Source organism: Selaginella moellendorffii, unplaced genomic scaffold, assembly GCF_000143415.4.
Source record: "Selaginella moellendorffii unplaced genomic scaffold, v1.0 SELMOscaffold_18, whole genome shotgun sequence".
In the NCBI taxonomy this organism is placed as follows: Eukaryota; Viridiplantae; Streptophyta; class Lycopodiopsida; order Selaginellales; family Selaginellaceae; genus Selaginella; species Selaginella moellendorffii.
This window is the reverse complement of record NW_003314279.1, coordinates 2,096,821-2,117,770: the sequence shown is the minus strand read 5'-3', so window position 1 is coordinate 2,117,770 and position 20,950 is coordinate 2,096,821. Positions and strand designations below refer to the sequence as shown.

At 36.5% G+C, this 20,950-nt stretch overlaps 1 protein-coding gene across 1 annotated transcript in view; it reads right to left on the bottom strand.

Moving 5' to 3' along the window:
• LOC112346894 (pentatricopeptide repeat-containing protein At4g02750-like) overlaps positions 1 to 20,950 on the bottom strand; it is a 29,886-nt gene that overhangs the window by 7,578 nt on the left and 1,358 nt on the right. Inside the window, exons 4-5 of the mRNA XM_024676753.1 lie at positions 3,817 to 5,552; positions 3,659 to 3,732 (exon numbers count right to left, since the gene is read on the bottom strand). Coding sequence (XP_024532521.1) covers positions 3,659 to 3,732; positions 3,817 to 5,552 — 1,810 coding nt within the window. The remainder of the gene's footprint in view (positions 1 to 3,658; positions 3,733 to 3,816; positions 5,553 to 20,950) is intronic.

Here is a 20,950-nt window from a genome sequence, read left to right as displayed (position 1 = left end):
ATCGTGCCAGCAAGGTGCTGTTTAATTTATAATCCTCCAAGCCAAGAGGTAGTCATTCTATTTGATGACCATTAAGACTTGGTGGTTCTAGAGGTACACGAACCCAAGTTAGTTCTAAACTTGCATCAACTGGGGCCAACTACAAAGTTGCCCCACTTCTCAACCCATACTTTTAACGAAGTCCTCGTGGAGATAGATGTAGTTACTAATGCAATATCGGATGTAAATATAAATGCTATAACCACAAAGGAGGCAGTTTCAATAGAGGATGAAGAGAGTGTGGTGGCATTGGATGAAAGGATAGGGTACAGATTGGCCATATGATAGACTTCCTCTGTCTATGTGAAAATAATAACATTGATTTTTTACGGCTAATCAATAACACACAGATATACTGTGTAGGGTTACAACTTTGTGATGCCAAACATGCATGTATGTAAACTTGATAAACTTGCTAGGGGCCTTAGTGGCTATTAAGATTGCACATAAATACATTATGGATATAGGCGAGGATGCACACTTATGCCACTATTACCTTCTACTATAATTGGAGAATAAAGCAACCTTTTTAAGACTAGATGCCATAGTGGGGAAATGTGTGTATTTTGTATTGTAGGTTTGGACACTACCCAATATAGACATTTGGGAGGGTATTCTTTTGTCCTTGGACACAAAAGTTGAGGAATTTATAGAGTTATCAATTTGCATAACAATCAAGTAGCAAATCTCTCACAGGAGTTTAGTGGTGGACTTTGATATTTTTCATAACTATTTAATGTGGCACAAAAGTGGGTGAAGAGGATGTTTCCATTGTGACAAAAAGTGCATTCGATACCATAGGAATTGCTCAAAGTAATAGAGCATGAATATAAAGCTTAATGAGCCCACTACCATAATGAGGCCATATGGGCTCTTCAACCACTCCTAAATGCAATTCACAGCTCTAGATACCCCAAACTCCTCAAAACTTGCCAAGTGAGCATGCAATACATAGTTTTTCATATTTGCTAGGTGAGCATGTAATATATATTTTTTTCAAATTTAGAGTGTTGCAAGTGTGTATAAATTTGCCTTAATATACAGGCTTTGCATCCATGTTTAGAGGAACAAGATGGCTTTCCCCTCTTTACTTTGTGTATGGCCGGTTTATTGGTAGCCAGATGGTGTTAGATGACAATATGCAAGACTTTGGAGGGTCAATGAGACAAGCTATGAAAGCTGCTTGGGGCTAAGTACAGCTTGTTTTGCATTCATACTTCAACAAGTATGAGGGAGGGTGAAGTTAGCACACACATGCTCTTGGGGCCAATTTTTGGTCAACTCATATAGCCACTCAATCATCAATCCAAACATGAAAGGCATCTGCACACATATAAAAATTTCATATAGGTGTATGTGGTTGGGATCATGATGTTTCATATCCTAGTAGCAAAGATGCAATCAGATTGCCTATGTAGTTGCTTTGCTTTATGTGGTTTGCAATGGTATAGATGCATTTCATTTTAGCACACAATAGTGGGTGGTGTTTGAGGACCTTCACCTCTATGTGCTATGCATATGGGAGCCACTCAACACTATATGAAGTGTGGTGGAAGGACAGATGACTAACAAATTTTACTCAGTAACAGAAGGCAAAACAAAGGTCTATAAGAATATATAAAGATTTTGGGGTGGTGGAGGTTGGTACTATGTACTGAAAGACTCTTGAGTTTGCCATCAAGAATATTGTGCATTGCATTCTCTTTGTCAAGACAACAGTGGTGACTAGTGCTCTCCAAATAGGCTTTCAACACAGCACAATATCCACCATATAACATTGAGCATTGACTTTAAGAAGATCATGGCCAATATATTTACCTCAGCTTACAATAAGTTATATTCACTTACTCAAACTTGTTGGATGTATATCTACCAAATTTATTACAAACATTTGGTGGCAAAGACAACATTATATATTACACATATGCTTGGCAGAGATGGCAATCGAAAAGTGATTGTATGTATAATATTTTTGCATACAACTCAAAACAAAAAAATTAATCCACATATGTGTAAATATATAATGCTCCAACATGCAATCATATATTCATTGCTATAGCTACAACAATATGTATATTATATCCCATCTTGAACTGTATAAGTAAAAACTTGTATGTTTAATCTTTTGTTTTTATTTACAATGTATTAGATTTCCCTTCTCTCATATGACTTCAATTAGGGGTGATAATTCATCTAATGTTTTTTATTGGCATAATATGTGTTATCAAGGAAAGAGGATACATGTATGAATGATATTCATAAAGATATATTTGAGATTAAACAAATGACACCAAGACAAGCATAATCAGAACTCATTCTTGGGGATAACTAGGTAAGTTTTAAATATTGACTATAGTTGACTTATTAAATAAAGTGTGAGGCCTTTATATGTTAGTAGTTTTATTATATTGAAATAAAAAATACCTCTGCTAACAATCATTATTGTACAGGTATAATCCTTTCAATAATATCTTATTTTCTTTATAAAATTTTAAAATAATTTCCTGCATGTTGCATACAATGACTTTTTTAATAGTACTATTATTCTTACTTATTAATCTAATTGATCAAATGGAATTTTATAATTATAAATATATTTATAATTTGTAAAATAAGATTAATATTATTTAATATCAACCATAGATGTTATAATAAACTATAATATATTATAGAATGCTTATAATTTATAAACATGTTTATAAATTATAAATAAAGATTAATCTAAATGAATAAAACCGTTAGATGTTAGAATACCAAGTATATTTTAGGTATATTCACTACCATCTAAAATATACTTGTATTTTAGTAAATAATCAATAAAAGATATCAAGGATTTAATTCCTATTGATCACTTCAATAGCCAACTTCAATTCTTATTCACCAGCCAACTTTAACTCTTATTAATTTCTTTATCAGCTAACTATTTCATGTTATAATTATCCCAAGACAACCTCCTTAAAATCAAGAATATAACCTTAATACATTAGTGAATATATTCTTGGCTATTAATTTTTTATATTTGATATATTTTGCAAAAAATAAAATTAGAAAGCATCATTATTTGACTTTTGCCTTTTAATGCCGTAGTCAGATATAACTATATTAAATTTAAAACTAATAGTCAATCTGTGAGAGACTTAGCCATTCTTTATAGCTTGATCAATAAGAATATATCATCAACATTTCCTAATCATGTGTGAATTTATAGCTTCTCAATTTTTTTCCCTTCTCTTCTTCCAGATTATAATTGTACAAATTGCTTAAATTCTCTCAAAGCTGCTATAAATTTAAATTCTCTCAAATCAATTGTATGCAAAAACTTTGGATTTTCTTCCTTCAATATGATATTTTTGAGGTTTGATAATGGTTATAGACAATAATTCTACACAGTACATACATGCATACAATATCAAATTCAAGATAAATTTAAGTTTGTAATTTGAAAAGAACTCTACACGGATTTTACTATCTATTTTTGAGGTTTGATAAAAGCCAGAAATAATAAACTGGTTTAAACCTTCAATTTTATGTTTATTAATTTAATTGTACTTGTTTCTGATTTTTCTTTTTAATGAGAAATAAGGAGAATAAATCTTATTGTTTGATGCTTCCAGCATACAGACCCGATCACAGCTGTCTAGTGTAAATGGCATGGCAAGTAGAACTTCTTTAGCTCCACACAAATGAACACTTCTGCAAAGAAGATCAACCACACATCCATATTGTTCCCTCCTTACAGTAAGTCCATGGTCAACTATCATAGACAAAAAGACTGACCCTGCATTTACTATTCCACCTTGATGACTACAACCCAACAAAACTGATGTGAACGTCACATCATCAGCAAAGAATCCCTCCAAAAGCATCGCAGCCAAGAGCTGCATACTCCAATTCATGTCCAATATGGTGTTGAAGGAAATAACATCCCAAGCAGGCATGGCATGGAAAAACGCTAAGGCCTTTACCGCATGCCCAGTTCTGGCAAATGCCAAGAGCATTGCATTCCAGGACACCATGTTTCGGTCTGGCATTTGGTGAAAGATCTTAACTGATTCCGTAAACTGTAGATGGTGCGTGAATGCTGTTAACCTTGCATTCCAAGAGATTAGATCGTGATAAGGCGCACTATCAAACATCAATGTCGACAGTGACAAATGGCCGGCTTCGGCATACGCGGAAATTAGAGCATTCCAGGATACTTGATCCCTTCCCGGCATAGAATCAAAGCAAAGTTTAGCGGATTCCAAATCGCCGCGCTCGGCATAGGCAATGAGCATTGTGTTCCACGAAACAAGATCTCTCACTGGCATGGCGGCGAAAAAGGCTCTAGCCTCCACAAACTTTCCATGCTGAGCATTTGCAAGAAGCATAGCATTCCAGGCGATGATATCCCGCTGCGGCATCTGGTCGAATGCGTTTCTAGCAGCAGCGAGATCGCCATTTTGGGTAAAGGCGACAAGAAGCGCTGTCCTTGAAACGACGTCAAAATCCGGCATGGAATTAAATACTTCTTGCGCCTTTTCCAGATCTCCACTCTGGCCATACAGGCAGATCATGTTCGTCCAAGACACGAGATCACGCTCCGGCATTGAATCAAAAAGTTTTCTCGATTCCTCCACCATCTCGTGCTCCAAATCCCTGGCAAAATTGTAGACGAATCCACACAGCATCCCATTGAACGACACAAGATCTCGCTCAGGCATCACTTCAAACATTCCTCGCGCCTCTTCCAGACATCCGTGGATGGAGAATGCCGTGAACATCGCGTTCCAGCACACCATGTCCCTGTAGGGCATAGAATCAAATATGTAACTGGCGCCAACCAGATGCCCAGCTTGAGAATATGCCAAGAGCATAGTCGTCCACGATGATAGATTCCTTGCAGGCATTGACTTAAAAAATCTTCTAGCGTCCATGAGATTCCCGTTTAGGGTGTGGGCCGAAAGCATTGCATTCCAGCAAATTTGATCAGCGCGAGGCATCTCGCTAAAGATTTTAAGCGCTTTAGCAAGATGCCCCAATTGGGCATATGCCACAAGAATAGAGGTTTTGGCCACAATGTCTTTAAAGGGCATGTATTTGTACATATCCTCGGCATCACCAAGGTGGCCACTCCGTGCGTATGACACCAACATGGCCGTCCATGATGCCGGGGACCTTTGTGGCATCTCATCAAAAACGTACTTTGCCTTTTGAATATGCCCGTTTTGGGCATATGCCGAGAGTAAAAGATCCCACGAGAAGGAATTCTTATCTTGGATTCCCTCAAAGACCAAGCAAGCATCGGAGATGCTGCCACATCTTCCGTACATTTGTATGAGGAGATTGGAGAGGAAGACCTGGGAGCCGGGAAAGTGTTTGAGACAAGGAAGAACTCGCAAGTGAGTGGACTTGGCCTGGGCGATTGTTGTGGAGGATTTGATGAGAAGAACGCACTTCTCTAGATCGAGGCAAAGCTCTCGTGCAGCTGCCGGATTCATGCTTGTTGCTGCTGGAGATACATGGTCTGCTGGCTGACCGGACAATTCACCAGCGGATCACTCATGCAATAGATTCTTTTTTTTTGCAGCTCCTGAATTTGGGTGGGTGCTATGCAAGCATAACACTAACATTATACATCAAGTACATACAAAGGCATCATGTAGTCCTTGAGAATGCCCATCTTAGCATTGCTGTTGATCATCTCATTGGCCTTGCAGAGGAGAGCCTTGCAATACAGCCCATGCATTAGCGTGATGGATTATGGAGGTGGTGTTGGAAAAGTCCTAGAAAAACTCCCAAAGCTTCTTTTTCAAAGATGGTAAGCTCAAGAAAACAAGACTTATCTCCATCATGGGGCGAAAGAGCTCCAAGATAATTAAGTTATGTTAGCAACTCAATTTCCTTTACCTGCACTGAAAGTTGTAATATAATAAAACACCAGTGCAAAATTCTAAGCTTAAATTACAACCTTATTTTAAACAAGATATTTTAAATTTAGATAAAATAAAATTTAAAATTATTTACTTATTGGTCCTTTTCAGCCTAAATAAACATAATTTAAAAAATAAAAATATCTTTTTATTTTAATTAACATTTAAGATTTTAATGTTTAGATTTTATTCTTTATTATTTTATTTCATCTAAGCAAAAAACGCAATTAGAGGTGCAAACTTTTGGCATTACAATCAATCAACTACTGTTTGGAGAGGCATAACATATCCTGAGAGGGATGATGAATCAAAAAAGAACTAACCAATCAACTACTGTTTGGAGAGGCATAACATACCCTGAGAGGGATGATGAATCAAAAAAGAACTAACCACTATATAGTCGTGAAGGTACATAGAGGGAAATTTCAGCTTTTATTAGTGCTATATTAAAACAAAGTAAATCTACTACCATATAGAGTCAAATTCTTAAAATCTAATTATTATTTCAAATTTTTTTTATAAAATTTGATAGAAAAAATATTTAGATTCTGTAATTAATTTTATTAATCAAAACTTAGAGTATTCTTAAATATACTTGCACATTATAGTCTAAATTTTAATCTAATAGTAATCTTATATTTTAAAATTATACAATTATATTGGATTGTTATTAGCTAATAATTTTGGCATAGAATCCTTAATATAATGAATCAATGACATATACATCTTAAAACATTTTTACCTCTTTGGGATCTTCTTTATTATCAAGGTAACAATCTGAAGAGTAGCATTTGTTGTCAAACTTATAACATTTTATGATCAAAATAAATAATTTTCAATTACACTACATACATGAGAAGTAACTGCCACACTTATAGCTTGTTAAATTAGTTCTTTTAGGTACTTTATAGCCCATCTTATGATCTAGCAAAATCTCTAAATGTACAAACATTAGGCTCAAAAGGAAAATACTACTTAATTGTATGTGCAATTACATAACACAACTTATAGGTATCCTTAGATAGTAGGGATAGAAGGTATAAAATATATAGTAGGGATAAAAGGTAGGTTGGGCATTATTTATTTCCTTATTGAGTATGTTTCTTTTTGTTTTTCATTTGACTTGGGTGTAAGCCCAAACTTTATAACACACTAGCTAATGGATTACCCATATCCTTGCATTAGACTATTGATATATTGAAATAACCCTAGATTTTATTTAGCTCCGTTTACATACAGGTATTCACGTTAGGATGTTATGTGCTCTAGAACTATTTCAATATCACTCTATACTCTTTTTTTTTTACTCTTTAGTTATATGTTTATGAGTTTTTATATGCTTTTATTCCTTTGCTTTTTGGCACCAATTTACTGAAGTGTTGTAGGCTAAAAAGATCCCCAAAATCAAGACCAAAATAATAAAGAGTTCATTTGATGAGATTGAGTTTGAGATCCGAGATCGAATTCAAGATTGAGTCCAAAACCAAGTCCAGGGGCTAAGTTTAAATATTAATACAGATCATAGGGTGAAAGCTCAAAGCAATCATCTCTTAAACATGTAAAGGGTTCCAAAAGTATAATAGGGATAGTGAGGTTAGGATGCAATCTTGAAGGAATTCTCCAGCAGTGCTTCCAAATCAAGTTAGGGTTGGGATTAGGGGTTAATAAGCATAGATTTAAGGAATGCTAAAGAGGCTTCTTAAGAAAGTGCTCAAAAGTAGTTCCCACTCCTGAAAAGCAAACTAATTGTAGTGCTCCTAACACTGGTAGAGTGGTGTCCCACTTGAGTATCATGAGGTTCATTAGTCTTTGCTTTTTCTTAAAGGTTTGGGCTTTCCATTTAGGACAGAGGTGGGGAGTTAAGGTATCTATATCAAGTCATTAAACCATAATGTTTCCCTTTAGGTTCCCAAACTAAAAGAATGCACCTAACGCTTGGGATTTAAAAGGTCTTATAAATAAGTTTTACTATACTATAGGATGTTAAGAATCTGGAGGTTTAGTGTGCCTGGTTGCTTGTGCTTACAAAGATTGTAGATGAACCTAAAGTTCAATTTAACTTAAGGAGGGGGATTAAAAGAAATTTTAGGAATCTGTAAAGAGTTGGTTAACCCCCCATGCTCATATAATAAATAGTTGAACCTAAGTAGAATCAAGTTGGAATTAGTATGATAGACATGAACCTTAGCAAAAGAACCTAACTAAAGTCAAGGCAAAGGTGGTCAAATAAACAAAGTAAGCTAGCAAATTGAAAAATAAAAATTTATAGCTTACAACTATATGTTCAATTTTTTAGTAGCCCAAGGCCCTAAAACTCATATTACCCTTGGCATATGTGTCCAAGGGTTAAAATTCTGCTATATGGTTATCTTATGGTAAATTACTATATGGTATAGAGTCAAAACTATGTGCATTACAAATATATATCATACAATAACAAATTAGACTAACTATATATTTGTGTTGATCTACCATCTCTTTCTTTGATATTTGAAGTTGTATTGTTAGGAAAAATTGATCATTTTGCCTAAGAGAAATAATTATTTAGATCCTTTTATATTTTCTCTACAAGATCATTGTGATCACTCCTATTTTGTAATTGTAAAATAGACTTGGAAGGTTGTATGAAATAACAAACTTAGATAGCTATATTTAATAAATTTCTAACCTCTAGAAATTTTCTCAAACACTTTAGTTTTGCATAATTGTTTTGTGTTTCTTAGACATATATAGATTTGTCCTCAATAGTATTTAACGGCACTTAAAAAAAGAAGTTATTAGTACTTTTTGCAATATAACTCCCTCACATATTTAGTTATTTTGGCTGCATTGAATTGCATATCTCACTACATTTATATAAAAGTTATAAAGTATTAAAGAACTGCTTTAATTATATTGTATTCTAAATGTTGGTTTTGAAATGTTTGGAGTGAGTTCTAGGTCCCCAATTCCAGTCTCAAATGTATCTTTGAAAACTTTTTTTTGAATGGATTGCATAGTATTGGGAAATGATTAAAGTATAACAATGGAAAAACAATTTACTAAGTCTTTTGTAGTATTGCAAATATGACCCTAGGTATCATATATTAAATCTTTCAAATATTCTATCTTTATTGCCACAATGGCAAAAAATCAATATTGCCAATTCCTTTTGTTAGTTGTTTTTTTTCAAATGTTACTAAATTAGATTTAACATTTGAGCCAAATAAACATATAATAAGAACTCATATGTATTTCTTATTGAGTATACCTAGCCAAATTTTTAGTTCTTATTTGTTTTGTCTTGCATTAGCTTGATAAAATCTTTTATATATTGAGCACTAGTCCCTCAATATCACTATATAATAGCTTATCATATCCACTAGACACTCTTGCTATTATATATTGGTGTCAATTTGGTTGTTTTAGCTATTTATAAAAGGTGTTTAGATCTACTAGATATTTACTTTCTTGATATTGAATTTCTTGAATCACTCATATTGTTATATAACATTATAAATTGTTATCCAAAAAACCCAATATAACCACATATAAATAAGTCTACCAAAAGTTAGTGGCTTTAATTCCAAAACTCATTTTTCCAATTAATTCATCTTACATTCTACTCACAAATATTAAAATAAACATAGAGAAAGTAAAATTCTCATAAGTAGCCACATTTATCAACTTTGGATTCTTAATACAAACTTGCCACAAAGTGTTAAAGCCCACTTCCTTCAATGCCCATGTACCCTTAGTATATTCAATTTTTGTAGGACCTAGAAATCCTCCAATAATAAAAAACTTATTAAAAATAATATAAAATATAACTTTGTGGCATTAGTTCACAATCAAGATTGAAGTTTACATTGAACCCAAAAGAGCTAAACTCTTCTTGTTGAGGAGGAAGTATAAAATGCATTTATAGTTACAATTGTTGGAAGTGCAACACTTGACCTTTCACCCACACCATTTAATAGTCTATTATTAAATTTTAAAATGTTTGCTAAAATTATTTCTTTGTAATATGGTTGATTACTAAAGTATTCTTCTGATTTTACGTGCCACTAGGTTCATTGCCGCACAGTGGGGGCTACGCAAAGCACCTCCCTTTGGCTACTTGGAGATTCTAAGTAGATGGATTTCATTTGAAATGTTTTATTTTAATTATTATGACTTAATGATATTTCCTTATGTAGAAAAAGCTTTAACACTACACATGCAACACATAGCTCTTCCTCCTTATCAGGAAATTAAGCAAAACATTCATAAATGAAAAGTTTTTAAGATCAAAATCATCTAAATCACCTTACCCTTCCATAAGGTTATTTACCAAACTTACATCACCACTAGATGAATATAGTTTTACTAACATTTGAATGTGCTAGATTGTTATACCAAAGGTAGTGAATTCCTTAAAATATTTTATTACATGAATATTCTAGAGGAATAAGGGATATTTTAAGAAAGGGGTATATTCACCTTTTTATGGATATTAAGAAGGATGAAAGTTCTTAAGTTTAAGTATATATCCACTATTGGGAGTTGGTGATTTCACTAGAAAATATTATTTTACCCAAGATCAAGCAATTCACAACATTTTTCTCTTGCAATCTTTTATTTAAAGTGAGAGAAATTTATAGCTTCACGTAATTTTAAGAAAAAATATTTATTTCTATAGCTAAATAGATCTTGACAAAAAAAATTTAATGAGTTACAAAATACAATTTTAGGCTATGATAACAATCCCTAAAATATAGTTGATTGCATTATCCCTTGAGAAACTCTTGAGTATGAAGTTCCTCACTACCCTTAAAGCTCTACTTTGCTACTCCTACTGCTTAAATATCCTTAACCTTTATACATATATTCTATGTGGATAGTATTTATATTATATAAAGTCATTTAATAATGAATTAACTTAATTATATATTTATTTACTAATATAATTAACATAGTTTGGTAATGGTTAAGCATTCTATATGATTCTATTTAAATTTTTCATTCTACTTAGTCACTTAACTACACTTTTGCACTTGAAGGAGTCTCAATCACAACCTTTATGCAACTTACAACCCAAAAATGGCCTCAAGGCCACACTAACTTTGCACTTTGGTCCAAGTACTCTATATATCTAATTCCTATTTTTGCTATCCAAAAGTGCCACCAAGATATTAACCTTTTATACTGTCGCGAATGTGACTTTGGGTATCGAAAGTTACCTGTCGGCCAGTCCTTACGGACACTCTTACCTTACTGCCACGACGGCAGGAGGTCGGTATTGCTGGACCCGTTATTAGTCTCTGCCTAAGCTAGTTGAGAAACTGGTCCTCGCGTGTGCACTTGACCAGATGGGCATAAGGACGGAATTCCTAAGTGCTATTAGTCAAGCATACTTGACCTGGTTAAAGAAACTCATTCGTTGACTTGCACTTGCTAGTGTTGGGAACCCCCGCGATATTGAGCTTGGTCCCTCAATATTCGCTAGATGATAGCTTACCGTGTCTGCCAAACACCCTCGCTATCATGCCCTTTGTGTTAGTCTCATTTTGGTCCCAAATGCTATTTATGGAAAGTGTCCAGATTTGCTCATTTGGCATATCTACGGAATGTAGAGATCGTCCTGAACACAATGGTGTTTGTCCCATGTCCAAATTCGCAATCTAGGGACATTCCATATTTAGTAAATTTCGAGCTTGTCCCAGAGACTAACTCCTAATACTAAGGGAGGCTTGGGGTGAAAGCCCAAAGCGTGTGTTCCTCAAAGGGGGGGGGGCTATGGGGGGTTCCAAATGTATAGTAGGGATAGTGGGTAGGTCGGGCATGGCCGACCAACCTGAGGCATAGTCTAGCTCCTGCTTGCGTGCCTGTCCTTGTTCTGCGTCCGGCTTGGGTCTAAGCCCAAGTTCCATACCATGCTAGCTGGTGGAGTACCCATACTCTCATGTTAGGCCACCGGTATGCCGAAATAGCGCCAGACTCCGTTTGGCTCCGTTTTGCGTGCTGGTCCTGGCATTGGGATGTTAGTTGCTCTAGGACTGTTCCAAGTCGCTCCGGGCCTCTGTCCCTTTGTTCCTTGGGCTATATGCTCGGGAGTTGCTCCGTGGTCCGGTTCCATCACTCCTTGGCGTCACGCTTGGGAGTTTGGCACCGTTCCTTCGTTCAGTGGCCCAAGGCCCTGAACCTCGGGTTCCTGTGGACACGTGGCATGGACACGTGGCATGTGACACGTGGCATCTGTCACAAAGAGGGTTTAGGTTCCGCTTCGTGGTGTTATCCTATGGTAAATCACCATAGGATAAAGGGTCAAAACCACGTGCGCTACATTTGGTATCAAAGGATGAGTCTCAGCGAGTACTATTCAATGAGATTGGGCAACTAGTCTTGTTGCATACGCAGAGATGAAAACGATGATCCGAGTGGGTACACGTTTGGGTTGCAATGCTTAATTCTTTTCCGGGGAACCTTGCTATTGCTTCTTGAGTAGCTTGGTGTTGGATTAGTGTTGAGTTTGGTCGGAAAGAGAGTGGCATGAGCTTGTTCGTGTTGTGAACAAAAGTTAGTGGTGTTGGGTGTCGTAAACCTCTATTGGTGGAGTGTGGCATTTATGTTGCATTTTGTCGAATCGAGTTGGCATTTGATACTCACATAAACGTTTGAAGTAATGACATAGGCATTGCTCATTGCGTTACTCAATTGATGATCAAGTCATTGTGATGCTTATATCATATCCATGTGATAAAGAGTAATGCGTTTACGAAGTTGCTTGGGTAAATGATGATCAACCCCAAAGTGGTTGATGGAGAAGCTAGTTTACTTACACGAAGTAGCATTGTAGTAGCTTTGACTGGATTCTCAATAGTGGTCCATTATGCTAAGCTTAAGTTGGTACCTTGTTTTCTTAAGTTTGCCCACTAAGGTGTTGGAAAAGGGTTGTAGCATTCATTTGCTATACCTTGTCGGTTGATCCGTTAGCACTTGGAGTAGATTGTTGGATGGAGAAGATGTGGAGTTGGGGCATTGACGTCACTAGCACTTGTGTTAGTGGAAGTGGCATTGTTATTTCAAGTGATGAGGAATTTTCCTTGGACCTTGATTTTTCTATGTCATTTTTCTTGTTAGTGTTTTGGCTTCACATTGGATCTTGAAGGTGATTGAAGAAGGGTGTTAGTGCAATATGGATATCCGAAGATGTGGTCTTCGTGATCAAGCCTTGGATGTTCATTTTGCATTTTGCGGATGTCAGTGTTGGATGTCGGTTATATGGGCAAAGATGTTCGATGCTTAAGCATATTATGAATCATAAGAATCTGTATTGAGGTGAACTTATGTGAAGTTGTTTGTAGGAGGAAGTTGGTTGAGTCTTGAAAGTTTGCAATCCGGGACTGAGAGTCATTCTTTCTCTAGGATGGAAATTTTCCACAAATTTTCTTGGACTTCTCCAATGGCTGATCTGTTGATCACTTTGCCGAAAACCATTCTGTTTTCGTAAGCTAATACAAACTAGTGAAGGGGTTGGAGTTGGCTTCAGTTGGCTTAAACCTTAGTAAGTAGTTTGTATGATGCGACCCGAAAGGGATGCTGACTTTTGAGGCTAAAAGCAATTGAGTTGGATAGAGTCTAGAGTTAGTATAGAAAAGTGGCCGTTGCGCTTTTCTAAGAAGGGTGACCCTTGTGCCTTTCTTTTGTAGCATTATGCTCGGTGGCAGGTTGCACCTTGCATTTCGCTAAGACTTTATGAGAGTAGTGAGCTCTCACTGATCTTGACTTAGTCTTGGTAGCCCTGCACCTTGGCTGAGGATGGTGATGTCCAACTTAGTTGTTTGAGGTTGAGATGTTGGTACCCATACTATAGCTTTGTCTATGAGGAGGTTGTGTACCGATATGAGTCCATCTCATGGTCTTCACCTTAGTTTCGACTGACTGTTGATCACATAGCTAGCCTCTTCAAGGCATGCTCAGAGCTATTGACTAAATGCATTAGTGAGCTTATTGCGGTTGAGTTGGATTCGAGTGGTCATTTAATTTGTGCTTGTCTATGAACTTTTATCTTGTACCTGAGGTATCACGTTCATGTTGGACAAGTATATAACTTGATGACAAGAGTTAGTGTTCGGGTCTTGTGAAGGCAAGTTAAAGTGTGATTGTTAGTTGCTTTGCGACTAGTGATTACTTGTAGACTTTGTCAAAAAGACTGTTGATACTTGCTTTGCTCGATGATGATTTAGCAGTGATGGGCTTGTTTTACCGGATGGTGTTGCGGAGGATCGTGTCATTAGACTTACATAAGTTTTTCATATTGGCATGTCGACTCTACCTCTGTTGATATCATTTGGTTACATTTCGTCCGTAGTGTTAGATTTCATTGAGTCTTGGACGTGGTGAATCACTCTTTAATGAAGTGTTATCTGTAACTGAGTTTTGTTGGAGGATTGGTCTCGGATACTGACTAAAGTATCTTCGACTTTGGTTAGCTTGGTTGCTGGAGAGTTTTGAGTGGTGATTCACTCATGCTTTCTTCTAGCTTTGTTTTGGTGTTGATGGCATTGAAGTGATGCTTTGTCATTGACATTGTTGATATTGAGATCTGAGTGAAATGAGATATCCTTCCAAGGATTGATATTGAGTTTCATTAGTCTTGATGAAAAGTGTTGGTGATTTGGCTTTAGCTTTGTGTTATTGGCATTCATGCATTTGCTAGTTAGCAACTGTGTTGACGTTCAAACAAACTGAGTGGCAAGTTGAGTTAGTTGTCTTCTAGACGAGATTATTTAGTAGAGGGTTGAGTTTTAGCTTTTCCTTGAAAAGTGATTTAGTCGTGGACTATGCTAACTCTACAAGAAAAAGAGTTAGTGATCAATATAGGAAAGTTTGAATCCTTATTGGGTTTGAATTCGAATATATTGATCATTGATGATTCCCCTTGTGCTTGTTACGATGTGAGCTACGTCTTGGTATAGATGGATTCATGGAGGATCGATTAGATGATCATTTGTTGAGCATAGCTCCATTGTGCTTGGCTTTTGAGTGATGCAAATCTGCTCTTCATTAGCTTTGCATTATGAAGTATAGCTTATGGATGTGTTAAAGCGGATGTCGTGGGTTATACCATGATTTCTCTTTAGCATTGACGTTAGTTCATGCGAGACTCGTGATCATTATTAAAGCAAGACTTAGCTATAGGCTTCTTCGAGCTTTGGTTCTTTGAGTTTTATGCTCATTGTTCCATTTGTTAGAAGTTGTTGGGGAAGGCATTTTGGCTCATTAGCTTCGATGTTGAAATTGGCTTTTGCATCTAGCAATCATTGGTGATGATTGACTATCATCTAGGAAAGTTGATTATCCTTGTCGAAGCTTTTGCTTGATTATCGTTGATCTAAAAAGATTTGCCATTGTTCCGGATGGTGGATTCTTTCTTCAATGGCAATTATGCATCTCTTTATTGATGGGATGATTGATGATCTTTCATGATGGTTAGTTGTTCTCTTTGATGGTTTATGACTTTTTGCAATACCACATGTTCTTTGTGGTTTGCTCTGGATTGGTCTCTTGGGTTTGAGACATCAGTAAGATGTTGCTAACACTTGTTTGAGCAACTCTGGTTCCTTGGTATTGTTGATTGAGATCTATTCAGATTTGCTAGTGCAATAGTTGATATGAACAAGTGTTTGTTTGCTTTGCAACATTCATTTTGATCTGTTGATTATTGCTCGAGTTAGTTCTCATAGATTCGGATGTTATGGCCTTCGGGTGCAACATTCGCGAGCATTGTGCTTGTTACTCAATAATACTTTGTGTTCTTTGAGTTGTGTTTTGTGAGTTGTTTGGCATACTATCTGCCATTTTTGATAGTTAAGTTTCATCATTGAGTTTCCTTCATGATCTACTTGCTATTGAATTTTGTTGGATGGTGATTCCTATGTTTACCAATTATAATGATCTTGGTGGTTCCTATACTATAATACTAGTTTATCGGATGATAACTTATTTGGACTACATTTGTGTTCTCATCTAAGCTTTATTCACTGATAATTACATCACTAAAATATCATTGTTTATGACTTTGATATAGTCCCTATATATTGATATTTGAGTTTGGGCCAGTATAGACAGACTGGCTTCGACACTTCATGTGCATGTTGAAATCTCTAGTCATGGGGTAGCTACTGTCGACTGGTCACATCACCCGCTTCTCTGTCGATGTTCCTTATTTTGTTGAAAGGGCGTGACCGTGTAAACAACTCTAACTGCCTGTTTACAGTAGTCTATCTAAACCTTACCGACGGGTTTGGTTTCTTTGCTCAGGAGGGTTGGGGCCTCTGGCTTCTCTCTCTATGTCCCTGCGGGCAGGGCATATCACACTTTTGTAAGCTGGGTGACTCCCAGAGCAGCAAGGGTGGCTGACTCCGTTGGTCATTTCCTTGTCGGCGACGGCCGGAAGGTGTCTGAGCTGGTAGCGCATCCGCGTTAGACAAAGAGGTTGCCCCTTAACTCATTTAAGTTGGTGCATTTCTCATATAGTGTGAGTACCGTGAACTTTTTCTGGAGTTGTTTCCTTGGCAGTATTCTAGACTCGAGTATGCATCGACGAGGACGTCGATTTTCCCAAGGGGGGGAGAGTGTCGCGAATGTGACTTTGGGTATCGAAAGTTACCTGTCGGCCAGTCCTTACGGACACTCTTACCTTACTGCCACGACGGCAGGAGGTCGGTATTGCTGGACCCGTTATTAGTCTCTGCCTAAGCTAGTTGAGAAACTGGTCCTCGCGTGTGCACTTGACCAGATGGGCATAAGGACGGAATTCCTAAGTGCTATTAGTCAAGCATACTTGACCTGGTTAAAGAAACTCATTCGTTGACTTGCACTTGCTAGTGTTGGGAACCCCCGCGATATTGAGCTTGGTCCCTCAATATTCGCTAGATGATAGCTTACCGTGTCTGCCAAACACCCTCGCTATCATGCCTTTTGTGTTAGTCTCATTTTGGTCCCAAATGTTATTTATGGAAAGTGTCCAGATTTGCTCATTTGGCATATCTACGGAATGTAGAGATCGTCCTGAACACAATGGTGTTTGTCCCATGTCCAAATTCGCAATCTAGGGACATTCCATATTTAGTAAGTTTCGAGCTTGTCCCAGAGACTAACTCCTAATACTAAGGGAGGCTTGGGGTGAAAGCCCAAAGCGTGTGTTCCTCAAGGGGGGGGGCTATGGGGGGTTCCAAATGTATAGTAGGGATAGTGGGTAGGTCGAGCATGGCCGACCAACCTGAGGCATAGTCTAGCTCCCGCTTGCGTGCCTGTCCTTGTTCTGCGTCCGGCTTGGGTCTAAGCCCAAGTTCCATACCATGCTAGCTGGTGGAGTACCCATACTCTCACGTTAGGCCACCGGTATGCCGAAATAGCGCCAGACTCCGTTTGGCTCCGTTTTGCGTGCTGGTCCTGGCATTGGGATGTTAGTTGCTCTAGGACTGTTCCAAGTCGCTCCGGGCCTCTGTCCCTTTGTTCCTTGGGCTATATGCTCGGGAGTTGCTCCGTGGTCCGGTTCCATCACTCCTTGGTGTCACGCTTGGGAGTTTGGCACCGTTCCTTCGTTCAGTGGCCCAAGGCCCTGAACCTCGGGTTCCTGTGGACACGTGGCATGGACACGTGGCATGTGACACGTGGCATCTGTCACGTGGCACAAAGAGGGTTTAGGTTCCGCTTCGTGGTGTTATCCTATGGTAAATCACCATAGGATAAAAGGTCAAAACCACGTGCGCTACATATACTAATATAATGTCTATTCTCATCATTTTACTAATAGTTCAAGACTATTTGTATCATTGTTGAGACCTTTCAACGGTGGAGAGAACACTTTCTCATGCTTTGAAAATAAAGCTCAACCATATCTTTAAATGAACTTCCTCTAAACTTAGTAATGGGGGAGAAAGGGGTATATACCCCCTCTCCCAAAATTTTTTTAATGCCCTCAGACAATTTTAATAGTGGAATATTTTAGAGAATCTTGTTTAAAGGATATGCATATCCTAATAGGTGACCACAGGGAATCATATCAGACTCTATCACATGCAAAAACTCACAACTAAATTGCTGTTGAAAGCTCTAATGTAATATCTTCTATCAACTATATAAGAAAGAAAACCAAAGATAAAACAAAGAAAATAAAAGTGGGAAAAGAAGTTTTAGTGTTCTAGGATCAAGAAACCACATAGGGAAATTTTGATTATAGAACTAAGAACTCAACCTAAGAAAAATTGTGGAAAGAAGAAAAAATAATGAATAATTAAGAAAAACACAGAAAAAGGAGTAAGAATCCAAGAGGAAACAAAGCAATAACCTAGACTCTAGCCTCTAAAGTCTCCAAACCTCTCAAAAGTTCCTCAAACACAATTTAAGTTTGCTACCAAAGTTCCAAAGAAAGTGGAAGAGAAATGAATGTGTTGCTTAGTTTGGGATATATGGTGGAACAGAAAGATTGCAATCATAGTGACAAATGATGGGTGGAATGGTTAGCAAACTTGAATAGACTGGTAATGGAAGGAATCTTGCAATATGTGGATGATCATTAGTAGCTTATATAGCAATCATTGCAAAAGAAAATGTTTGCAACTAGTGGCAATTTTAGATCATTGTATCTTATTGTATCTATATGAGTTTAGGAAATACTGTTTGCCTATGTTTAGCTTCGTACTACAGTTAAGGACTTTTGGCTAGTCAAAATTAACTTTTAGTGTCTAGTATTTGCCAAGAGTGTGTTTTATCGATTAAGTTCATTCCATACCTTGAGTTACATGGGTCAGGAGGGTTGCTTCTTATTGTATCTACTACATATGAGTATAGTAGATAATGTTATGTAAAAATGTCCCAAAATGGAGGTGTTTATGGTAAGATAAGTGATTTAGACAAATATAGCAAGTGATGGATAAAGCTGTAGCAAATGGAAAATGGACTAAATAGTGGCTATGAGTAGACTAGAGTGATGGTGATGAGGTGTGGATTAATTTGATGTAAAGAAGAGTCTAAAAACTATAGGAGGGAAAGAATGACCTTCCAGATGATTGAAATTGATGCCACCTCAAGATTGAAATCCAAGCTTGAGTTTGCCACTGCAAGGATATAAGTCTTGAAAGGCAAGTAGAAATCGAGTTAGAAGGGAATCCATTTTGGATATATCCATTACAATTCCTTGCTATGCAAAATGAGATGGACAATCCATTTATCAAAGAGTGAAAGTAAAGAAATAAAGAAAAGAGAAAAGAACTCAATATTAGAAAAGTTGGTAGTGATGCTAAAAGCTGTTTAATATCATTGTGCTATAATATACTAAGGTGGGCAAAAAGTGTTTTGAAGGAGGCCCAAAGATGCTAGTGAAGCTGGCTATGTCACCCTCTAAAGTTGGATGTCATTTTAATGCATTAAGGTGGATTGCTATAGCCTCGAGTGAACTCTGTTCGTGTCATGAGGTTGAGAGCTTTTATAGTGATATCTGTGAAAGAGGCCACAATTGTGTTGAGTGATGCTTCAGCTGGATCTTGTGGTTTCAGTGGGTTAGTATCACCTTTAAGTGCTAGAAGGGAAAATTGAGTTACTGTAGGAATGAATTTGCCACTATTGCCACCTTGTATGTAGTGATATACATATATCTACATTTGATATATGTGTCTCATTTGACTACTTCATATGACTGTTAAGGACCTTGGGAGAGGCCTCCAAAAAGCCTAGAAAGGTGTCAAAGCTTAAAACAAGCTTTGAATCATTGCTGAGGTGTTTCTTTTGCAGCATTTGCCAAAATTAAAACAATTTATATGTAGAGTTGTTAATCAATTTTCTCCATTCTAAATTGTTTGACGAACTTGTCAATCATTGTAGACAAGATTCATTTGGAAACAAGAAAGATGTCTAATATACCACTCTTGTTTTCAAGGATCTCAAGAATAATTCTTGGGACAAAGCATCTTCAATGATCTTGCTGTATCTTAAGTAAGTTTGAAATTGATTAATGTGATTGCAAGCCAAAATACTTAATCCAAGATAGAACTTTAGAAGATCCATTGCTCCATAAAGAATATGAATAATTACCACCATTGGTGTAATGTTTTAATTGTGCTCCTCCTTGGAATCTATTATAAATGATAAAGACTCATTTACCAACAACATTGTCTAGTAGTTAAGGTAGCATATAAGCCTTGAGAATTCCTCTATGTGTGTCCTAAGAGGAGTTTATATAGTAACAACACTTGAACAATGCATATGAATAGACATTAAACTTCTAAAATGTGCCAAATGTGAAAGCTAAGTATATACTATGATGTTAGTCTAGAGGTTGGAGAGCTCAATCACAAGGTTTTATTCTTGCTAGACACTCAAGGATTTTAAAATCACTCTTTATAACACTTTATAGTCTCTTATACACTCACTATATATTAGATATTGTTCTCCATTCAAGTAAAAGTTTTTTAATCAAAAAGAGATGATTAAATATGAGACATCAAATAGCTATATATACTCTAGGGCACTAAAATAAACTATAAGATGATACAAGAGATAAATATATAAAGAAAATCTTTCAAACTTTTAAAAATTCCTTATAAGCATAAACCAACAAAAAGTTTTTAAAAAGGACCCTTAAATTTTTGTACACTACTCTAAAAATCATGAAACCAAACTCTAAAAACATGTATAAAATCTTTGTAAAAAACTACACCTAAAAATCTCACTTAAATACACTCAAAAGACTCACTAAAACTAACAAACACATATTTGAATAAAAAAATATAAAGATCTTGTAGCTGCCAATTCCTAAAATCTTGTTTTAGCACTTGTTGAAAAACTTTATCTAAGATTTATCTAGCCATGTAATAAAAATCTAAATGCATAACTTAGAATTGCGTGAGAATGCCCTAAACTTTTCTTACACTCTAAATAAAAGAACCCAACCCAAAAGCTTTATAAATTGCTTGATCTTGGACTAAAAGTCACATGCAAGGACTTTAAAAAAAGTCTAAAAAAAATCTATCTGA